The sequence below is a fragment of the Nipponia nippon genome, unplaced genomic scaffold, assembly GCF_047370975.1.
Source record: "Nipponia nippon isolate SJK-2023a ecotype South Korea unplaced genomic scaffold, ASM4737097v1 scaffold_33, whole genome shotgun sequence".
Classification (NCBI taxonomy): Eukaryota; Metazoa; Chordata; class Aves; order Pelecaniformes; family Threskiornithidae; genus Nipponia; species Nipponia nippon.
The window spans coordinates 4,578,881-4,603,436 of record NW_028262351.1 but is presented as its reverse complement, the minus strand read 5'-3'; the positions used below and the strand labels follow the sequence as shown (position 1 = coordinate 4,603,436).

Below are 24,556 nucleotides of genomic sequence, written 5' to 3'. Positions count from 1 at the left end.
GTAATGCAATCACGGTTATACACCACCAAACGCCAACCAAGACATGAGCAAATGAGGGGGGAGGAGAAAAAATAAAGAAAAAACAACAAATAACTCAGAAACAGAAGCCAACAGAATTTGTGTATGATAGTAAACATAAGATTTCACCAGTGCTGTTTATTACCACCCCCTAAATAAGAGGCAGCAACATATATGGTATACTCTCCAGGGTAAAAGAAAAATTAAAGAAGAAAATGAGAGAACACCAAAAAACACAATTTAAAATCCAAAGGCTTTCTGATGTAAGCAGTCATTCTGCCCTCTTCAGAATCATCTCTTACAGTAAATTTACCTAACATACACTTCAAAGTTTTTAATAAAAAGAACTATTATGGATATTCTTGACAGAAAGGAATTAACCATTTTCAGTTTTAGTATCAAGTAGTCCTAAACATTTTATTTTTTCAATATTTTGAATTCAAGATTTTAATAGGCCTACTATCTATCAGTAAAAATACATTTATAAATACTTTTACATTGAATATATTGTGGTCTATCTAATAAATGCTAAATAGATTAAACACTTCTCAAAGAGTACCAAATATTTTTCTTCATAATCTTGTAGAGAATTTAAAGTGGTTGCTAACTCACAGCAACTGACTGCAGAAAATTAATTCTTTAATCCCAGTATTTCTCCTCCTGTTCAGAAAAGGCTTCCTCATAAAAGTTGTATAAGAATCTGACTTCTGATACAAAAGCATAAGGATACATGAAAAGCAAAACCACTTCTTTGGATGGTTAGGTAGTGTGGTCCTTTGTTCTGAGGGACAGACTGAAGAAAATATCATCATGCAAATGTGTTTTAATGGTGTTTGCTCAACTCACAAAAGATTAATCTTTAGAAAAAGGAGAAGGTGGGGAATAACGTATCAGGATTACTTGAAGCAAAATACATGAATAATACTAAAATCCAGCAGATTTATATGAAGCAGAGAAAGGAAACCTATGTTCAAGGGACATACTATGCAACACTAATTAACAGGCATTTGTGAACAGTTTCATGAAACATGCAATAAAGCAGATGATGCTTTCTCCAATAAAAGTTTAGTGTAGGATACACTAGCATTTTGAAACGTACTCATTCCATGAAAGCTGCAGCAAAGTGGTAATGTACTATTTTGCCCAGACATTACTCAATTTCAATATGCACTGCCTCAAAGTTTCAGCAGATCTAACTTATAAAACTGCATTTGAAATGCTACTTTCAAATGAAAATACACTTTTTGAGGTTCATCTGTAAGTTCTCACAGCTACAGTCTGTACAAGGAATAGTAATTTCTGTCAAAGCTTAACTTTTTGGCATGTACTCATTATTTTCTATGCAACTACTTTTACTTAAGGTGGTCTCGTATGTTTCCATAGAAGTGTTTTCATAGCTCATTACATAACAACCTAAAGCAGAAAACAGTAATACTCTTGCAGGTACCAATGGCATGCAGCACAACATCCCACAACAAAATTATAATAAGTACACCACACTCAACATTTATTTGCAGTTATGCATCCACATTTAAAGTAACTATTAAGATACTAAAAAAATAAAGTCAGTGTTTGTATGCTTCAAAAAATTCTCTAGCAGTGATGGAAGCAAACATTTAAGTACTGGATGCTTCTCAGTTACAGGTGTTGCACATCCATCAGTGCAGACGAAGGGGGATGGGGCAGGGGGAAAGAAAATTTATATTTCTATACTATTCCATGGTGCATTTTATAACAAGTAGTTATTTGCTCCAAAATTATCTTTTCAAAAAGTAGTACCTATAATATGCCAGACAACTAGGCAATTTTTCCTTCAAGTTCACCTTCCATACTAAACGAGGGGGTGGGGTGTAGAGAATACTGGAGGAAAAATATGTACTGAAAAAAAAATCTCTCTCCAATTTATCTCATACTTAGCTGAAAAAAAAGTAACTGTAGCACTGAATTTGCATCACTTTCAATTATGTCAGGTATAATGACTAAACTATCATTTTTCTTACAAGACAGTTTTCAAACAGAAAAAAGTCAAAAGATTCTCAATTAGTAAAATAGTAAACCAGAACCCTGTTAAATTATTAATAAAGTTTTGCTGAAGTATGGAAGGTGCTCTTCATACCAGAACATGCCCTCTATAAATGCAAAAGAAACAAGCCTCAGAAATTCTGATTCAATAAGGCATTGGGGGACTGCTCCCAATTTGGAAGGCAAAGCTGCTGGCCAGAACATAGAAACGTGCATGCCACTGTTTTAGACTTCTTTTCAGAAATTTGTTATTAAGTGACCAGGTAATAGAAGTTATGTGTAATTTCAGTTATGTTGTGGTAAAACTGCCATTACAGATCTAAATTTTTGAGCATATTACTACAAATTAATCTTAAAAAAAAGTGCATTTTTTGTAAATTCAAAGAGTTCATTAGTTGTTTTATATATGCCAATTACATTTGTTTCAAACACTAGACATATATATATAGTACACATGTGTAAGGACATGCATATATTAAAGCCAGTGTAAAGCCACTAAGTCTTTAAGCGTTACTGCATACATTTGTCATATTGTATACATAAATAAAATTGGAAGAATACTTAAACAGATGATAAATAAATATAAAATGGTATAAAGGTGAGAAAGCAATAACTTTAATAATCTAGATATATGATAGATGTCTTGCTGCAAGACTGAGACTTGTAAGAGCTTCTGCAAAATAGTAGTTTTTGCTTATAAAAGACAAATACATAGCAATAAAATAAGTTCTATGCAGTTTTTTAAATCATTATATAAAAAAATAATCTCTAATTCCCTTCATCATGAATGGTTCAGTTTTGGGTACCTGTGTTCTCTAACAATGTCTTTGGTGTGTTGGGTCTATTAATTATTTCTACAAGCTGGTGCAACACCATTGGAACATAAGGCTGCATCTCTATACCTGAAACAGCCAAAAAGAAACATTCAGAAGAAAATGACCATTAACATACATGATCTGGTACACTGAACTTACTGTCAAGGACAAGAATATTAAATTTAATTTAATTTTTAACATGAAAGTATCACTAAAAATAAAAATAAAAAAACCCCAACAACAGACAATCCATTCTAAATGTGCAAAGATTCAAAGAAAAAAGAAAAATTTAAAAATCTTACCCATCTGGATGGAGATTTCTCCAATTGCCCAGGTGGCATTGTTACACACAGAAATGAATTCAGGGTTTAGGTTAGTTCCCAAAACGGGCATGAAATCAGCTAGAAAGAAAAACATTTTAAAATCTCATCACACAATACAACCATCTTGTCCCATTACTGTAAGATCACGGGGGAGGGGGAGTTTTTAAAAAATCATGTAAGCATATTTAAATTATTGTAAAGCATTACACCTGAATTAACAAGAGCTGTATTTCTGCTATATATCAGATTAACCTGGATTTTACAATCTAAGCAGATCAATGCAAATCTTTTCAAACTATGATTTAAAAATATTTCTAAATAGGCTTTACTGTTATGTAACTCTAGAAACTTTTTTTCTCCCCTTCCTGGGGGTGGGGGAAGAAAAAACACACCTGGATAGCTATGTATTCAGCTGTGCTAAAAACACCCAAACCAAACCAAAACACCCCCCCTCAAACCCAACAACAACAAAACAAAACACCAAATACACCCCCCCCCCCAAAACAACAGCCAACAACAATGAAGCCTAGAAGGCAAATCACAGCCTTGATTAAATTTTAATAAAATATTAGTCACAAAGATAGATTATAACATCTGCCAAATAAATTTTAAATTCCAAGCCTATCCAAGCATTCATTTGTCAAGTTAAGTGTATCTCAAGAGTATCTGATGGAAGAGACAGTGAATATCGTGGAAGTGTATAACTGATGTTACTTCCCTACTGAAATTAAAAACAAAACAAAAAACCCAAAACCTACCCTCTAGCCAAGTTTTCTAATTTCAATATATATAAATTATATGTAACAATAGATTCTAGTAGAACAAAAAAGCTACAAATTCAAGAATTTATCAAAGAAAGCAACTGTTCTAATTGAAGTCTAAGTACATCTGTTTTGCTATATTCCAGCATAACAGGAAGCATGTTACATTATAAAAATCAAGCAGCAAAATGAACTATTGCACTGTCTACAAAAAGAAGAACATGTCTTAAACACACAGTTCAAAGGAGAAAAGACTACTGATAAAGGAAAAGCAAAAGACTTTGCTGATAAAGGAAAACGAAAAATTACACCACCATGACAAGGCAAGCCACAGAAAATGGAACTTAACAATGGCTAAACCAGTCTCTTATCAGTTTGTAAAACATGTTAATTATTTAATATGTAAAAGAAACATACCGATGCAAGGCTTAACATGCTGAAAACACGCCTTTGTCAGATCACCTAACAATGCAAAAGAACTCTGCCGTACCTCAGGCATTTTATCCTAAAGAGAGAAAGAAGAAAACCTGACAATTCTAGAAGTGTTTCTGATTCTCTTAAGAAAGAAAATCCTTGGATTTGTGGTGGGTTGACCTTGGCTGGCCACCAGGTACCCACCAAGCCGGTCTCTCACTCCCCCTCCTCAGCAGGACAAGGTGGGGGGGGAGAAAATGAGATGGAAAAACTCATGGGTTGAGATAAAGGCAGTTTAGTAAAGAAAAGCAAAGGCCATGCACGGAAGCAAAGGAAACAAAAAGGTTTATTCTCTACTTCCCATCAGCAGGGAATGTCCAGCCACTTCCTGGGAAGTAGGGCCTCGGTACGCGTAGTGGTTGCTCCAGAAGACAAGCACCTTAATAACGAATGCCCCCCCTTCCTCCTCCTTTCTCTTAGCTTTTATTGCTGAGCACAACTTCATATGGTATGGAATATCCCTTTGGTCACTTTGGGTCAGCTGTCCTGGCTCTGTCCCCTCCCAACCTCTTGCCCACCCCCAGCCTACTGGCCTTTGGGGCAGGGGGGTTGGAGAGACAGCCCTGATGCTGTGGGAGCACTGCTCAGCAGCAGCCAAAACACTGGTGTGTTATCAACACCTTTCTAGCTACCAATACAAAGCTCAGCACTATGAGGGCTGCTATGGGGAAAGTTAACTCCATCCCAGCCAGACCTAATACAGGATTAAACAGGTTACTCATCTCACCTGCATGCATTGGTACATTAGTGTCAGGATATTGCTGCGAGCCACTAGCTGTTCAATGTTGCCTCCAAGTCCTTCAGCTAAACCACTGAGTAAATCAAGAGCCACAATCATGAAATCTTTATCTGGAGCCTCATATTGGTCTGGCTGAGCATTGTGCAACTGCAACAAATAAGTACACATTTTCAAAATGAGTATTAGATTTTCTCAGGGGTATGCATAAAAGTAAAATCAAAACAAACCAAACAAAAAAAAAAATTAATTTCAGAACTGCAGCTTCATTTAAATATTCAATGGTTAATACTACAAATCTCCCTGCAAACCCGTAACTTTACATAGTTAATACATTGGTTTAAGAAGATATTCTGAAATCATTGGAATAGCAATAGAAAAATACCATGGCTTGTGCAAGAGTCTTCTGCACCAGATTTACACAACGCTGGTACACAGGTTCACAGTACGGAAGAAAGCCAGATTGCAAGGCAGTAGCAACTGACGACAGGCACTGGAATAAAATAAAAATAAATAAATAATAAAAAAAGGAGTGAGAGACACACACACTAACTTTCCTCACCTCCCCGAAATACCTTTTACTTAGGAGAGGTAAATTAAAAGCATTTTAAGTATACCCACAAGTAACTGATTAAGTAAAAACAACCTAGAAATGCAGTACCAATTAGCTAAGCCAAGGCAACTGTCAGCTAATTGTTACTCTCTCCTACATATGTCAGCTGAGAAAATTTCTCAGAAGCAGCATCTTCTTAGAGGTGGCTAAGAAAGTTCATATGAAGACAGTTACTATAATTCAGCTAGCACTTAGACTAAACTTCAGTATCTTGACAATGTACAAGTCGTAACATTACCCAAGAGTTATGAAACTAATTTCTCTAGAAGTGTTTTCCTGCTTCACACTTGGAAAGCACAGAGAATAGACTACATGGTCTGGTTCATACCTTCAGCCTGTCTGATAATAGTTTTAATGGAGGGATGAAGGGAGAGCAAGGACAGAGAGAAGACAAGAACAACAGGGGAATGAAGTATTTTTTTTAAAAAAAGAATCCCAAAGAAAACACTCAAGAATGGCAGAAAAAAAAAATCTAAAAGATTTCTGCTAAACCTAATGACATTTCATGAGTCACAAGATTTTCTCACTACAGTCATATTTTCTCCATAATGGGAAATACCTAACACTGTCAGCTTTTACAGCCACACTTCCTAGTAGGAGCATCTTTAGTAAAAGGGGTAATTCCTAAAAGAAGTTGATAAAACATATTCAAATTTTAACATTTACCTCTAATAAAGGGAAAAGATCTTTATCTTCATCCTTCAACATGTTCCACTTCTGGATTAATGGAGGCATTAGCATCTGAATATATTCCTGTTTAGGATGAAAATGTATCAGCTACTGAAACACTTCATTGCATACTAGTTTATTTCAAAGCTAGAAAATTGATATATTAAGAATTGATATATTCTACTCTTTCAGCAAAAGAAAATTGATATACTGTAATTCAATCATTGTTGCGATATATAGTAGTAGTTTAACATTAGAATTTACAATTTATGTCTTAAGTTTTTTTGCTGAGGCACATAAGTACCTTTTCAAAATGAATCTCCAGGTTTGGCTTCAGTCTAGCAACTTTTAATAGCTGCCTGGGTTGTTACAAATCTATAGGATTGCCTCAGGGCCTACAGAAAATGTTTTTACCAGCAATGCAATCTGGCTGTGCATCTGCCACCTGCTTTTCTCAACCATTTCCCATTGCCCTGATGCTACAACCCTATCCCCCCAAGTTCCTGAAACCTCTTCCTCAAGCAACTACCCATCCACGAAGAAAGTAATTTTCTATTCCTCCAGAAGGGCGCACTTACCAATTCTGTATAAAGATGTTGCATCTTCCCTGCCACTGCTGTCACAGTCACAAGGACATTAAGCAAGGCATCCCTGTAGTACTGTTGTTCCCAGAAAGTATCCAAAGAGCCAACAGATGCTGCCAGCTAATGCTATGTCCAAAGATACAATATTCTAAGTGACTGAAGAAAGTCCCACCATCACCAGGAGCTCTCATTTAGCTTCCTCCTGGTGCTGTCAAATGCCAAGCTGGCCAGGGCCAGAGAGAGATTGAAAAAGATGTCCTTTGATGGTGTGGAGTCTTGGACGGCAAGTAAAATGCCATGGCAACAACCCAAATTGTTTTATTCTAGTGTGTCTATGTCATGTGAAGCACCATAGAGAAATAAAGCAAATTTCAATAGCCATCATAAGATGCATGTGACATGTATGCCTATCCTATTAATGAACATATATACACTACAAAAACTCCACTATATTTCCCTGTGTATCTGTGCTTTGTCCAAAGGATTCTGTGTTTTTATATATAAAATGCACGTCTGTCCCACTCTCAGATAAAGCAATTTCTAATGATGATGGAAAGACACACAGAGCAGCTTAGCTATACTGAAAGTGGTTACCAAAAAAAAAAAAAAATCAGTCATTAGAAATTAGCACACACATTCCACCAATTTCTTTAAAGTCCCATTTCATATCTATATTGATATATGTATCTCCTCTGAGCTGAAAAATTCTGAGAATGAGGAAAAAAAAGTCATGATAATGAGAAGCACATTTCACAAGCCACCACACACCCAATTGTTTATTCAAAATGAGGAATATTTGTGTAGTGGGAAAATTACATGCAGTCTATGTATTTTACATGTAAATATTTATTATTATTGAAGCCTACACAGAAAGGTCAGCATTTCTGTTTTATAACATGTAAAGCACACTACAAAAACCACCAAACCAGTTTTTCAATATATGACAAGTGCTTCTACAGAATATAAGGTATACTCACTGGTTTATTTAGATGATGTCCTACAGAATCTGCTAGAGTTCCTATAGCATCATAAAGAATGAGCAGGTTTTTATGCTGGTATTTACTAAATGCGAAGACCAAAGTGTCAAGTATATACGCAAGATAAGGTACAAGCTCTGTACAAGCCTCCTCTTCTAGAGTAGCAAAGGCACTGAATGACAAAAAACCCACCCCAAACAGATCAGTCAGTATATTGGAAAAAAACCAAAACAAAACCACCCCAAAACACCCCACACTACCCATTTTTGTTTAAACACAGAACTGTAATTAGTCCTCAAATTCATCCAAGGTATGTTTTCAAAATGGTATTACTGAGATAAACTCAATCTATTTTGATTGAACACAAAGATTCAGCTCTTACATCGTGATGAGCAAAATTTAAAAATATTCCTAATCTAGATCTAATTCTGCTTTATGAAGAAACTTTCTTGGCAGTCTGCTGTGTACACTCCTGCCCCACGCAAACTGACATGTAAAAGCTTTATTTGCCGAGTTTCCTGCACAAGAAATGTACCCAATGGTGTGTCCGTTATTATTATTTTTTTTTAATATTAGCAGACAAGGGGGAGAAGGGAATCTTACCTCCAAGGATCTCCTTTCAAGAGAAAGGGAATATCCCTTGAAATAACTGTAACCCAAATGTTTTGGTAATCCTGAGCTAAACATAAAAAACATCACTAATGCAATGATTGGATAGTTTTCCTTTGTCGTCAGTATTGACCTTGTTCATAGGCATATAAAAGCCAGATTTCTGATCAATGAAACTTCAAATAATGAAAATAAACAGTTGTTACATAAAGATAACGTCTTTTACTGCAATAGATTGTTTAGTTTGGTGATTTATATACTCTGAAAACAAACTGGACAAGAGAAATACAAATTAACTTTTTTCATTTTATTACAACTCTCAGGAATTTGTGACTACTTCAGAAGAAGCTGAACCTACTCCAATTTAAAAGGAAAAAAAATAAAATACATTAAGAGCTAGAAATGGAGTCATGCATTCATCAATAAAGGCATTAAAATAGTTTCCCATGAAAAAGCAGTGTCATGGACAGTCCTTTTTGTTTAAGCTTTGGCTCACCTGCAGGCAGCTTCTTGTACTCTCTTGTTGCTATCCAGAATACGTTTTAGCAACTCAGTCATTAATGGCTTCAAGTATGTGTCTGGGGGTTGACTAACTACCCAGTGTGCATAGCGACTAAGAGTCCAGCATGTAATGGAGCGCACAAGAGCCTTTTTGTTAGAGAGGCACTGAATAAGGTGAGGGATCAGCTCAGGAAGATATGGAATCATACCCTGCATGCAGCCTAGAAGGAAAAATATAGCTATTACAGTACAAGAAGTAGAAAACGTAATAGAATTTTTTGTTATTTCCTAGAAGGGACATATTTTCATCCTCTATCATGTAGTAAAATTTTTTAACAAAATACAAAGCAAGTCTACCTAATTTATGTTAAGTCCTAAAAAGAAACCTCACCATAAACAATAATTAAAATCCCCAATAAAATTTACATTCATTTCAACTACATTTCTAGTTCAGTGCTTCCCTGATCCCCAGAAATTCTGCTTTATTAAATGGAGTATAGCAAGAACATCCAAATAAAATTAGTTTATTGTCATGGTTTAACCCCAGCCAGCAACTAAGCACCACACAGCCGCTCGCTCACTCCCTCCTGGTGGGATGGGGGAGAGAATCGGAAGAGTAAAAGTGAGAAAACTCATGGGTTGAGATAAAGACAGTTTAACAGGGAAAGCAAAAGCCACGCACACAAAAGCAAAGCAAAACAAGGAATTCATTCACTACTTCCCATCAGCAGGCAGGTGTTCAGCCATCTCCAGGAAACCAGGGCTCCATCACGCATAACGGTTACTTGGGAAGACAAAATGCCATAACTCCAAACTTCCCCCCCTTCCTTCTTCTTCCCCCAGCTTTTATTGCTGAGCATGACGTCATATGGTATGGAATATCCCTTTGGTCAGTTGGGGTCAGCTGTCCCAGCTGTGTCCCCTCCCAACTTCTTGGGCACCCCCAGCCTGCTCGGTGCTGGGGTGAGAAGCAGAAAAGGCCCTGACTCTGTGTAAGCACTGCTCAGCAGTAACTAAAACACCCCTGTGTTATCAACACTGTTTTCAGCACCAATCCAAAACATAGCCCCATACAAGCTACTGTGAAGATTTAACTCTATCCCAGCCAAAACCAGCACATTTATAAAGCTTGGAAGTCTTATGCTAGTCTACTCAGAGTGACCAAGACAACAAGTAGAGAAAGATTAGTTAGGCCTTGATAACAAATCATCATATCATTAAAAAGAATTCCTTAAGAAATTTAATTTTCTTCTTGTTTTCTTCTAATATCACACAAATACTGACCAGCAATAAAAGCTACACACTTCAAGTCAGCAAGGGCAGTATTATACTGAGATTTGCCAGAATTACTAACTTTTACCTTGCTTGACTTGCAATCAAAACCAACAAAAAAGTTTTCTAGCAACAAAGTATGTTCACTAGGCACTGTAGGGAAAGATAGATAATCCAGGCATGGACCCAAACATATTCCTTCAGTTTGCAAAATGGACGGAGATGCTGGAAATACAGGCAAAAAGCCAAGCCTGTGAGTAAATACAAAGAAATGGAAGTTATCACATTTAAATCAGAGAACCATCTACGGAAAGCAGCTCAGGGCACTGAAGTCACAGGACCGGTCTTCTCCATTTCTGAAAACACTGAATGAAATGTAGGGCTCAAATTTATTAAATATTCCTCTTATATCAAATCAAGATAGTACTTCATGAGAGACCAATAAATATATGCTGCAGAGTTAAGAAAGGAAGGAATAAAAGAAATTATCCAAGTTATTTAGCCTCCAAAACATGCATAGATTTGAAAATGAAAAACAAATAACTGCAGTCACCAACTAGTAGATGTAGTGATTAATCACCAAAACCCAATCAGCTAAGGACATATACTTGTTTGCACAAGTAAATTCACCTAGAAGGAATCACAGAGCTGCTTTAGAACCAATCAAAATTCAGCAACCTGATATGCACTGTTGCCTTACCTTCAGCAATTGCTCCAAGAACAAGGATACCAGATTCTTTAACAACCCATTCGGGATGGAAGAGCAATTCCTTCAAAAGGGGCAAGATGTGTGGCAGAAGTTCATCACGAAATACATTAGCCAGGACATCTAGAGCAGCAGCAGAACATTTCCCTGAGGGGAATTAACAGTGTTAATCTCTGCTTATTATACAAGCAGTTGTAGTTAGACAGTATAATCCTCATTTTAACTTTGAGCTGCCAGGGCATTAGGAGGAAAGAAAAGGAACTTCCATTTCATTACAATACACAGGGATCCACTGTGCTCTGGTACAAAGCCGGCTCTTACAAATCCAATTTTGCGGCATTTTTATAGCTGTTAAAAGGACTTATACACTGGGGATATTAAAACACTCACTGACAGGAACCACACCAATAATGTTGCAATATAAATACACTACATAATTTCAGGATGGTGTAACACTACGGAAGAGGGAAGGTCTGTGACGTGAATGTAACATACTAGAGAAACTAAGGAGAAAGGAGAAATAGCATAAAAATATTAGCCATTGATTAAAAAGAAAATGTTCAAACATGATCCATATGTCAAAGCAAAGAAAGACAAAATCATCAGTCTCTAGAGACTGAAAGAAATTTGCTGGCCTTTGCTCAGCTTTTATATCTTACTCCTAATTCTGTGATGCACCAATACAAAGAATACCACCTCAAAATTTGTTTGAAAGTTTTTAATCTCATTTTTAGCACACAAAAGTTCATAAAAGAACAACTTCAAAACATGATTCAGAAATCCTTACTCTGGTTTTCTGCTGTGGTGTTGTCATGTCTAGAAAAATAATAAGATGGATTTATAAAGAATGCTTGTATTACAGTATTTATACTTCACTTTTTTTGCTTATTATGATCTCAGTTCCTTCTTAATCTGTCAGAAATTATCCAACTAGAACAAAAGTATATACAAGACAGGTAATCAGGCAAAAAATATGTAGCAAATGTAACATGCAAAAATCCTAAACTGGGCCTAAACTGCTAGTGGGCCCAAACAGGACACAGGTAAGTTTTCAGCTGGGAGGTAGCAACTACTAGAATAGATAATAAATACAAAACTTTTTCTGCTCTGCTCCTAGATGATGTCCAACAGGTTTGAATAAAACAAAACATAAGCCCTCAACTCAGAGCAGATCTCCACTGCAAAGCAATAATAAACAGCACAGACTCCCCAAGACCAGCACCTGCTGCTTTCAGCTAAGACTGTTTCAGCTTTCTACTAGAGGAAAAAAAGGCAGGCTCCCATATTTAGTTACCAGGTCTCATTAGTAAGCAATGCCGCTAATTGTCAGGCTGTGCTGATGTTTCCTCTCTGTTCAAATTAGAAGTCAAATATAGAACACTGGATAAGAAATAGGGCACACAATTCTGAATTTCAGATAATCCAAATACTCTCAAGTCCAGGTGACATACATCAAAACAGATTTCTTAACTGTTCTATTCTCTCTCTTTCCTAGTCAGCTTTAGCTTCCTCACCATCTTAACCAAAACTGTGGACCACAGGGCGCCCTCTGTCATTTCAGCTATATTTTTCTGAAAAATATGTATTTAATTCTGCAATCTCGACACACAACAATGACTACAAGAACAGCATTATGAATTTAAAACTATAAAAAAAGATACTTTACAAAAGCAAGCATATTTGTGCTTATTTTCTTCTAAAATAATAATTTTAAAAGTTTAGATATGTCTCAAAGTTGTTTGATCCATAAGCTTCAAGGTACATTCATCTGTACTACTGTACTACATCTGAACTACTGGTAATGGCTGTCAGTAGTAGCATGTTCAAATGGGGGGGGGGGAATCAAACATACAAACCAGATTTAGAGGAAAGACTGAAGTAAAAGAAAGCATTAAGCTTCCTCAAGTAAAGCACAAAGTGTAAGACTTTTTTTTTTTAATAAAGTAAATAGGTGATCCATGATTTGTATTATCTTGTAGAATTAAAATTCAAAATCCAAAGCTTCCATTGAATTGCATCCAGTAGATGTTTGCAGCTCTACCGACCATATTCGAAATAAGAAATAAACTTACAGATGGCTAGCTTTTGTCAATACAGTTATATAGCCAAAACGCCACCTGAAAGACTCCCCCTCTGCCCCAACCACCGATTATATCAGCAGATAGTTCTTTTTCTATTCAAAAGCAAAGCCTCAGTATTCCTATATACAAACTCCCCTTTTTGCTGTGGTTCTTGTATTATGCAAATAGCTATATTTTAAAACATTTTACACATTACTTTGACATACTTAAATTCCAGTCAGAAATAGTATCATCATCATCATCAAGATCATCATCATCATCGTCATCATCTTCAATACCATCTTCTTCATGTTGCTGAGCTACTGTCCGTGAACGATGAAAACGAGGTCTTATGTCCTGTTCACTATCTGGAATAGCTTCATCTTCTTCAACATCCCCCTGTCATCAAAATGTTTTATCAGATAAACTAGTGCAACTATATTGCTCAAGGAAGTTAAGAATGTAGTGTAAATTTTAGTTCAAGATTTTATAAGCATATGAAAGATTCACATCCCACTTGTGCTGCCCAGCTAACTAAAAATGCCATTGTTCCTGCATTCTGCTACAGTATTTACCAGAAAAATGACAGGAAAATAGAAGCAAGAGAGGTAAGCTCACACAAAAGCACAAAGTATCCTTCTTGTTAAGAAATTACTCTTGACGGGAATGAATTAGAAGGCAGAAGAGAGAGAGAGAAATTCTAGTACACAGACAAATTCTAAAATCTGATGGAAAAAGCTGTGTAGTTCAAGCTAGAAGGGCATTAGAATTAATTCTGAACATTTTTTTAGGCTGCATTGCTGCAGTAATTCATGGGTAAAAGTATCACAGCTCTGCCAAAGATGGGTGGGAGCAAACAAATATGGCAGCAGTCGCATTTAGTTTTTGGAACAGCACACCTTGCCCCAGAAAGCTAAATCTCCATTGAACAGATGGCAGACCAGATCTGGCCTACCAGCTCAATCATTCTGATTTACAAGTCAGAAGCTAACCAGATATTCTTACTGAGTATAAAAGAACTCAATGCTTACCTTCAACAGAATAATATCGATCTCTGAATATTTCATACCATTTACCAGCACAGGTATCAGCCTACAAAGAAATATTGATACATGTCAAGAAGGAAGACCCTGGTAATTACAGGCCTGTCAGTCTCACTTCAGTGCCTGGTAAAATTATGGAGAAGGTCATTCTGGGAGTTATTGAAAAAAAACTCAAGAGACAACGCAGTCATTGGTCATAGCCAGCACAGGTTCACGAGGGGAAGGTCCTGCTTAATCAACTTAATTTCCTTTTATGACAAGGTCACCCATCTAGTTGACCAAGGGAAGCCAGTAGATGTGGGTTTTTCTGGATTTTAGCAAAGCTTTTGATACTGTCTCTCACAGTATCCTTCTGGACAAAATATCCGGCATACAGCTAGACAAGTCCATAATACGTTGGGTGAGCAATTGGCTGATGGGTCAGACTCAAAGAGTTCTAGTAAATGGGGTTACATCAGGCTGGCGGCTTGTGCTCTTTAATGTTTTTATAAATGATCTGGATGCAGGAATTGAATGTGCATTAAGTAAGTTTGCAAACAATACTAAACTAGGAGGAACTGTGGACTCCCTCGAGGGTAGAGAGGCCTTACAGAGAGATCTGGATAGACTAGAGAGCTGGGCAATCACCAACTGTATGAAATTTAACAAGAGCAAGTGCTGGATTCTCCACCCAGGATGGGGTAATCCTGGTTATACATACAAACTGGGGGAGGAGAGGCTGGAGAACAGCCCCATGGAAAGAGATCTGGGGGTTTGGATTGATGGCAAGTTGAATATGAGCCAACAGCGTGCCCTGGCAGCCAAAAGGGCCAACCGTGTCCTGGGGTGCATCAGGCACAGCATAGCTAGCCGGTCGAGGGAGGCGATTGTCCCACTCTACACTGCACTGGTGCGGCCCCACCTCAAACTATTAAGAGTGTGTCCAGAGGAGGGCGACCAAGATGGTGAAAGGTCTTGAAGGCAAGACTTATGAGGAGCAGCTGAGGTCACTTGGCTTGTTCAGCTTGGAGAAGAGAAGGCTGAGGGGTGACCTCATCGCAGTCTACAACTTCCTCAAGAGGAGCAGCGGAGGGGGAGGTGCTGATCTCCTCTCTCTGGTGACCAGTGATAGGACACGAGGAAATGGAATGAAGCTGCATCAGGGGAAGTTCAGATTGGACCTTAGGAAAAGGTTCTTCACTGAGAGGGTGGTCAGTCACTGGAACAGGCTCCCCAGGGAAGTGGTCACAGCACCAAGCCTGTCAGAGTTCAAGGAGCATCTGGACAATGCTCTTAGTCATATGGTTTAGTGTTAGGTAGTCCTGCGAGAAACAGGGAGTTGGACACAATGATCCTTATGGGTCCCTTCCAACTTGAGATATTCTATGATTCTATGTCGAAATAACACATAAATAAAAGCAAGCTGGTTTTCAGTTACCTGGGCCATAATTTTCGTTGTAACCACCCCCTCCAAACAACAACAACCACCAAAAACAGCCTGATAACAAAAGCTAGTACCTTAACCATACTTCATTTCATGAGGTTCATCAGTAATTTGTAATCTGAAAAAGTGTTAATTTCTAACTAGAGGTAGCCAGATGGCGCAACCGAGTTTTACACTTTAAAAACAGGATATTCTTCCACATGATGAAATTTATTCTGAAGCACCTTTCAGGAATTAAGTCTAAAGCTTTTCAGTAAGAATTCAAACTCCCAAAATATGCTTGATAAACAAGTTATTAAGTTGGCTCTCACAAGTAGTATTTGTCACTTTATTTACCTGTGGCTGAAGACTCTACCTCACTACTCCTAAGGATGGAAGTCTAACTACATTAAGCGCTCCTATCCTTTTGTGATTACTTCAAGTATCACCCCTTAAGACAAGACCCCAACATTGCAGAGATCTTGACATTAGTCAAGTCATTAATCTATATTAGAACTTTACTTAGTTATTAAACTGGTTATGGCCATGGGACTCCAACAGTACTGATGTATGGCAAAAAAAAAAAAAGTACTAGGGGGAAAAAAGTCAAATACTTCACATAAAACCACATTCACTACAAAAATAAATCCATAAAAATAAAAATATATTATAAACCAAATCAAGCTACTGAAATCACCATGGACTGACCCAGCACCAGTGACAGACTCAATCCCTGTATATTCTGCAGCTGAGAAGTATTGTTTCTGAAGGTACTCAGGCCAGCAATAATATTCATGCATCTCAATGGCACGTTACCTTCTGAACTTTTAATGAAAGAATAGTAAGTATTCTGATTAACATCCATTCATTGGCATTTCTGCAGCATACTTCATGAAGTATGCAGGAGCTATGTATTTTATAAGAAAGCCTACAGGAGCAAAATGGAACAAGATATTAAACAAACAGGTTTTTAGAAGATCTTGTCCCATTTAATCTAATATAAAAAATTTAAGATTCTCATCAAGTATTGGTAAATTTATATAGCTCCCTAGTCAAAAATGACTCACCAACAAGTTGCTTTCAACAAATATGACATTGAAAGATGAGAGATATGTAATGTTACTCTTATCTGTTTTTCTAGAAGTTTAAAAGCTTCTTAAAAAAACACAACAGCTGAGGATGAAGCTGTTGCAATGTCAATGTTCATGCAGGCCAGAAGAGGTTTAAGTTTTATACTGAGAAGGTGACTAGTATTAATATGTGTGTTGGGAAGGGGGTAGGTAGAATCAAGAACTGTGCTATCATTGTTTTGTCTTTCGAGCTATAAGTGTAGGAGTTAAGTAAAAACATTTTAAAACTTAGAAATCATTTCTCATAATATTGGTTCTCCTGTTTTTAACTCCTATTCCTGTACTGCTACAGTAGGTGTTTTAATCTCAATTCTCTGCTTTATAATTGCTTATGAAAACTGAAATTTTGACACACCCCTTTTTTTTTTTTAAATTGCTTTACATCTAAAATGGTCATATTTGCTGAAAAGAATGCATCTCCTCTCAACATCTTGACTGGAAGAACAGAATTACAGACAGAACTGCTCTAGTATTTTCAAAAACCTTCCATGCATATGTCAAAAACAGAGTTTCCATTTCCTGGGAACACTGAAGAATTGGTTTCCTATTGTGAAAGTCTTCAGATTGGTCTGGAAAAAAGTTACAAGCACTGTTGCGGTCATGCAGATGTTTAAATCTCAAACATGGTTATTCATTCCCATTCAATCAAGGATCTACATTTTAAGGCTTAGGATAACTTTTTGAAATTTACAAAAAAAAACATTTTTGAAACTTAAAAAACTACTGTCAGTCTGAAGAAGTATGAAGAAACACATTATACATGCTTTCTTCAAGTTTAAATTGCAGTGGCAACTGACATGAAATTGATTCCTAAATCTAAATGATCTTGTCATTTTGTTATGTTCATAAAGATGGGGAACCCTTGGCATGACTATGCACATAGAAGCATTGCACAGAGATGCTCACAATAGCAGTTGTCAAGACAACGTGTTCACGGTACACCAGATATTACAGGTAATGTCACATGGAGATGTTTGTTTAAGCTTAAGTGCACGTTAGTATACCTTTGCATCCATCTGATGCTTAACAGGCTGTTAAGCTCGAGGTAAAGCACCAGTGACACAGTTTAGGTTGCTTCTGGAGCTGAGTCTGAAATCCTCAGAAGTCTTTTCAGGGACCTCTGTGCTACAGCCATTTTTAATATGCACAAGAACTAGCTACAGGAAACCCCTTCTAAGCATACAGCAAGCTAGATACAGTCTCTATAAGAGTAACCAGGAACAAGTCAACTGAAGTTTAAAGATGACTATTTCAAAATAACTAGGAGTTGTAATTCTTAATACTTACTTAGTAAGATGCCGACATAATACATCTTTACAAATTGGCTGTTCAGCCAAAGTCAGCCAAAACTCACAAGCCTCCAAAGCCACATTTTCATCTTGGTCCTGGGTCCTTTGAAGCATATACTACACAATATAAAAAAAATTACTTGTATAAGATATAAGTTTTAAGTGCCCAGAAGAAGCTATCAACATTGCAAAGTGTGTTTGCAAAAACAGACTATGCTACCAGAGTAATTTTGTCTCTTTGGAGCGAGGGGAAGAAACAGATATAAGAGACTACTTAAGGCTATGGTGAGAATAAGCCAAGAGACTTATTCTTAATGCTAGATGATTCAGATTCTAAGTTTCTTCACTGCTTAAGTGAGAACATTATTACCAAGAAACTATAGACAGAGACCCAAGATAATAAACTGCAGTTTCCTGAGAAGTTTTTTTTTGTAAATTATTTTACCACCCCCCCTTTGCCCTTTTGAATAAAAAGGTACAACTATACACTTAGTAAGATGGAAATACTTTTTATATCCAGTACCATAAAAAAGCTTCCCTTTCAAATCTCGATTACCTGACAGGATGCAATTAAGCAGAACCCATAACAGGGAAAAAAAGTCTCACTTTTTTCTAGCATGAATGGTAATTCAGAGATTCAGTATCAAATCCTTAAGGTCGCTGTTAAAATTTAATCCCCCTTAAACAAAAAATAATCAAATACCTGCATAAACAGAACGTCTAAGTATACCACAGCTACATCAGTTTCTTATACACAACTGCCAAAACAATTCAGGGAAGATGCTTGCAACTTCCAAGATAGTAATTTCTGCATTCTTCCATGCCAGCCCTTATTTCTGAAACAGTTGGTTCTTCCACTCATTTTAGAAGCTGCGTGGAAGTCATGCGGCTACCTTTCCTCACACATGGATTTAAAATGAGTAAAAGAAATCCTTCTTCAGAATACCACTTTATTCTCAAAGTTAAAAAGAATGGGGTGACCTATATTATCCTTACGCATTTCAGGGATGCAAGATTTGCCACGAACACACCCCTTCTTACAGAACTGCACTAAATTGCAAGTGTTTCCTAAAGGGTCACTACTGTGATTAAGAACTCACAGTAACAGAAATACTGCTCTATTTTGAATTGTCAACAGATTACAGCTTGGAAAATTTGAAAAATGTCCTACCCATTGCAAGCAAGGCTTCATTAATGCATCTGAAGTGATTTGGCATTTTTCCCCAGAGGGCTTGAAAATCCACTATTTTGTTGTATCCAGTTATTTGTCACAAAGACAAAAACAGAATGACAAAAAGTAATCTCTGTTTGAAGGTGCTCCTCATACTGTCACTTCCTCTTTAAGTATGTATTATAGTATATGCATCATGAAGTTAGCAGTAGATTGATAAGGCTACTTACACTCAGTGGTATAAGACAGCCATATACACAGCCTGGAAATCATAGAATGCTTTGGGCTGGAAGGGACCTTAAAGATCATCTAGTTCCAACCCCCCTGCCATGGGCAGGGACACCTTCCACTAGACCAGGTTGCTCAAAGCCCCATCCAGCCTGGCCTTGAACACTTCCAATGATGGGGCATCCACAACTTCTCTGGGCAACTTGTTCTAGTGTCTCACCACCCTCACAGTAAAGAATTTCTTCCTAATATCTAATCTAAATCTACCCTCTTTCAGTTTAAAACCATTACCCCTCGTCCTATCACTACACTCCTGACAGAGTCCCTCCTCATCTTTCCTGTAGGCCCCCATAGTAAGAACAGTGATACTAGTAACAAAGTAAAGTGTGGGAAGAGTATTTGAAGGCTTTTTTTTTTTAAATTATCATGCCAAATTATAATAAGTACTTTTAATGATAAGCTATAAAGTTCTATTGACTTTAGGCAATGGAAATAGCTGCTTCATAACAATAAATTACAAAATAGCATAGGAAGATTATTCAAAACTGGTTTGCGTACTCTGTAACAAAGAGTGTTGTGTTAGTTTTGTTATGTCAAGCCATCAAGAAAAGAAGAGCATGATGCACGAAGCATTAAGAACGCATCCTTTGAGCAGTAACAGACGTCTTTATCTGAAGAAAGCGACAGGATACACACAATCTTATGACTTCAGCAACAAGCTGAGTTTGTGTGTTATAACTTCATAACATCAATACGCTATTCATTCATTACAAGTAATCTCATTATGCACTGTATAATAAAAAGTCAGGACTTCTATTGAGAAAGATCTTAGGAGTCATGTGTTTGGCTAAATATGCTCTATGAACATACAAGTGCAATCTAATAACTGAAATCTGTTAGGTCAGTTTACTCCTGACATATCCTGTTGTCATGTTCTCAGACAAAGGAAGGAGGAAAAAAAAACCCAAAAAACCCACCACAAAAAAAAATACACATCTGCTCACCTGGAAGTACATGCTCAAAAAATCCACTGAAATCCAAACTCAACCATTCCTGTATGCTCCAGGAACTTGGCAAGAAAGTTAATACTAAACCTGTCTGCTTCAAAAGCATGATGCTGGCCAAGACCTTCTGTCTTAGAATCACTACTGGATCATTAATATTCTTAACTACTTTAGAAGTGATTCTCCATAAGCATAAAAAAAAACATCATGTGGACACAAGTTTCTCTCTTTTTAAGACTTCCTTCAGTTAGAGCAGCCACCATCAGCAGCATTCAGCTTGGAGGTAATTCAAGCTTCAAAGGGGCAAAACCGACTCATTTGAATGTTGAACAATAGTCAGTTCTGGGATATTACATTTGCACATACCAATATGTATACAGAACTGGGGAAATCAGTAACAGTACACAGCAGTCCCAAAACTGGGGGGGAAGTCTAAACTTTGTTATAGAACAAAAATTCACTACTACTGCCTTTTGTAAAGAAGCAGCTTAGTAATAGTTTTCCCAAAACCAAAATACCAGATACAATGTATGAGAATACAATCTTGGATCTTCTTCTGGTTGGTGACATCATTTCTACCTGCAAAGTCCAGAAGTTCCTTACTGATCTTAGGAGGGTGAAGAGCCAGATAAGTTATCACTTGTTGACAATATAATCTCCAAAGCTTTATTCTCTCTCTCTCTCTCTCTCTTAAAAAAACCCCAAACCCAACCAAACAAAAGGAAAAAAACACCTCAAGTACCAACAATCCCTACTTTTCCTGTGTTACATGAGAACATGTCTGCCAGGGTTGGTGTCATGGAATTCCAGACAACACATAGGAAGACTAGACAGTAGGCCAAGACTGTCACAGGTCACTTCAATTTTATGCCTCTCTAATGCCTTTGTTCAGGAGCAAAAAAAACTTAACACCTTCTTCGTGTTGTCTGGACCTAGCCCTTATGGAATTTGACACTGGGTTATGACCTACTTGTTCATATGAAATCTGCATAAGAAACATACTGATCTTAGCTATATTTCCAGTCTAGCAAGTAGTATATGTAAAGGCTACCTAGAAACTTCCAGTATTTCCCAGAAACATGGAAATTACAACTTAAACAGTTGAGCAGACAAAAATCAGCTGATTGGTCCTCTGGCAGGCAAGTCTGCACTAATCTAGAATGATAAAGGAACTATCAAATGACACTAATATCTACAACTGAATGCAATGGCAGGCAGCTTCGTTAGTAGCTCAAAGAGCATCTCAGCTATATAAAACAACATTCCTTATCCTTGTTGTGGTCAAAAGATCCAAAAAAGGTGACAGCTTCAATGTGTAAACTGTAGCAGTATCAGCCCTAGAACTAAGATTTTTAACATGATCTTCTCACTTGTGGTCAGACAATGCCTGGCTGCTCCATGGTATAGCTGATCCTGGCCATTTCAGGATCAATTAACTTAACGAAGAATGAACAACTGCCATACGTCTTGTCTGTCAAATACAATGTCAAGTTGGCAATTAGCTAAAAAGAAACTTTCACATGTTTCAGCATGCAATCTGGGAAATGAGACTCACCTCAACTATACTAATCATATGAGGAAGCAGGCGATCCATTCGAACTTCCAGCAACATTACCAGAGCACGGCAAACATTTTTACGTACTTCAGGCTCCTCATCACCAGCCAGTGCAAAAAGATTCTGTTGGAACGTAATACCAGTTGAAAAGTCTCAATTCATCTAGCTGAACTTGTATTTAAATTGTCATTATAGGCAAACTAAAGTATGCAAACATGTACTTCTGTACCCTCCCACCCCACACCTCAGAATACCGTATTATTTCTTAAAGACATATGGTTTAGCAAATGAACTCTCAGACTCTCAATGTGTATTGTTACCCAGTGTTTTGGTCATATGTACATTAGATACAAGAACATTATTTCCTGAATTATTTTTTTTCCCCTAAACATTAATGAAGTTCTGAAGCTAGGAAACTCCTTCAGTACATAACAGCAGCAAATAAAATACTCTAGATAACCCAAAATATCACCCTTCTAATCCACATTCAGTAGTAATATTCAGAGAGACTCATCATCCAGACTCAGTGACATGATGATCCCCGTACTTAACTCTCCATCACAGGTAAGTGACAGACTGCTGCCAGTACCTTTATGCAACAAGAGTTTCCTCTATTTATGAAAAGGAAGCATCTTTCAAAATACTATTTCTTGGGCTGGGATAGTGCTTAGACTAATCTGAGCATAAGCATACAGAATGAACTTCAGTCCATGAGGATTGAAGCTAAGAATGGGAAGCCAGCAATGGGGAGTTTGGGGGTAGTGGTGGTTGTAAAACATTATTCAAAGCTCTTGATAAATCAGATATGTAATTTAACTTAACTCCCCCAACCAAGAATGCACACTCACCTCAATAAAAGAATCTATGTGCAACATAAGAGCTTGAGTTCTGCTGATGATAAATTGATTGACGCATGCAACAGCATGAGACCTACAAATGGAACAGTTAAAATACACGTTTTTCATGAATTAAACATTTTCTAAACTGTACATGGGCATCAAAAACATTAGGAAGCAAATCACATTGTCCAAGCATCTTCTAGAGGCAAGAGGGAACAAATCTGCACATCTATATTATTACCAAGAAAAATTACTAAACCACATTTTTAAGTACCACCTTATACTCTGATATATCTAATAAATAATTTAAAATAAAGTATTCAGTAAATAAAAAACAGAGCAGGATAACTATACCTGGTACATTTGTTCCGAAAAGTACGTAAGGATGTTCTTTTTCAGTATATTATGATTATTGATCTTCTCTGATATTAACAATTCCATACAAGTCAACATGGTGAAATTTTAGCACACCCTTCTTCATTGCTAAGTATCCAACTGCCTTTGCAATATTTTTAGTATTTAATGAGACCAATATGCATCAGTAATATAGTTGTAGCTTAGAACAAATACACACTTGCATTAGGATACATACTAAAACACTTGTGGTAGAAACATGCTAAAAGTGAAGAATTGGTTCTTCTATTCCACTTCATGCAGCCATTACTTACAAGTCTTTTTCATTCTCAGAGATACAAAAGCCAAATTACGCAAGTAAAGGCACAAGGCAAAGCTACCTTTAAAAGCCTTTGAAGATTCATTCAAGTATTTTTACTAATGTAACTACAAACGTCTAGTCTGTTCAGACATTTCTTGGAAGACAGTCTCATAAAAGAGTGTTCAAAAGTTGTCTTGACAGATTTAAATATAAAGTATTTTACTGACACTATTAATATTCTTCATACTTCAGCACTATGTACTGAAACCAAGCCGTGGGTCAGCAGGTGATCTGCTTTAAAGTTGAAACTGGTTTTAACTATCTCAAAGCCACAAACATCACAGCATACAAAAAGTGAAAGACTGTTTAATGGGATAAGGAAAAAAGGAGGTTTTTCTCCATCTTTCCCAGCTCCAATGAAATATTAAGCTTATCTTTCCATAAGTGCAAGTTCATGTTTTGTTATATATTTTTCTTAGTGTGCATCTATTTTAGGTGAGTTTCTAAATCTTATTTAAATCCCATCATGATATATTCCTAGTTATACTCTTCCTTTTAGTCTTCACCATCTACTACTGTTGGCAATAATTGCCGCCTCCAAGTCTTTCAATATATTTTTCAAACAGGAGTTCAAAAACGCATTTCATAGAATCACGCAGAATGGCTGAGGTTGGAAGGGACTTCTGGAGGTCATCTGGTCCAATGCCCCTGCTCATGTAGGGCCACCTAGAGCTGGTTGCACAGGACCACATCCCAACAGCTTTTGAATATCCCCAAGAATGGGGACTCCACCACCTCTCTGGACAACCTGTTCCAGCACTTGATCACCCTCACAGTAAGAAAAAGTGTTTCCTGATGTTAAGGTAAAACATCCTGTGGTTCAGTTTGTGCCCACTGCCTCTTGTCCTGTCACTGGGCACCACTGGAAAGAGCCTGGCTCCATCTTCTTTGCATCCTCCCTTCAGGTATTTATATACATTGATGAGATCTCCCCTGAGCCTTCTCTTCTCCGGGCTGAACAGTCCAGCTCTCTCAGCCTCTCCTCATAGGAGAGAGGCTCCAGACCCTTTATCATTTTTGTGGCCCTTCGCTAGACTCTC

The 24,556-nt window shown here is 37.1% G+C and overlaps 1 protein-coding gene across 7 annotated transcripts in view; it reads right to left on the bottom strand.

Moving 5' to 3' along the window:
* Nucleotides 1-24,556, bottom strand: part of LOC104016330 (transportin-1) — a 110,565-nt gene that overhangs the window by 13,461 nt on the left and 72,548 nt on the right. For 5 of the 7 annotated variants that reach the window (XR_015707604.1, XM_087770734.1, XM_087770738.1 and 2 more), the window contains exons 8-21: nucleotides 22,811-22,892; nucleotides 21,963-22,085; nucleotides 18,003-18,121; nucleotides 14,172-14,232; nucleotides 13,368-13,539; nucleotides 11,075-11,227; nucleotides 9,098-9,323; nucleotides 7,993-8,164; nucleotides 6,429-6,515; nucleotides 5,535-5,642; nucleotides 5,141-5,299; nucleotides 4,357-4,444; nucleotides 3,158-3,256; nucleotides 2,847-2,942 (exon numbers count right to left, since the gene is read on the bottom strand). Coding sequence is in view for 6 of the 7 variants with exons in the window: in XM_087770734.1 (XP_087626860.1) it covers nucleotides 2,847-2,942; nucleotides 3,158-3,256; nucleotides 4,357-4,444; nucleotides 5,141-5,299; nucleotides 5,535-5,642; nucleotides 6,429-6,515; nucleotides 7,993-8,164; nucleotides 9,098-9,323; nucleotides 11,075-11,227; nucleotides 13,368-13,539; nucleotides 14,172-14,232; nucleotides 18,003-18,121; nucleotides 21,963-22,085; nucleotides 22,811-22,892 (1,745 nt within the window). In the remaining variant the exon portion in view is untranslated. Of the gene's footprint in view, nucleotide 1; nucleotides 876-2,846; nucleotides 2,943-3,157; nucleotides 3,257-4,356; nucleotides 4,445-5,140; nucleotides 5,300-5,534; nucleotides 5,643-6,428; nucleotides 6,516-7,992; nucleotides 8,165-9,097; nucleotides 9,324-11,074; nucleotides 11,228-13,367; nucleotides 13,540-14,171; nucleotides 14,233-18,002; nucleotides 18,122-21,962; nucleotides 22,086-22,810; nucleotides 22,893-24,556 lie in introns of those variants that run through there. The other 2 variants (XM_087770739.1, XM_087770737.1) reach the window with 2 other exon arrangements.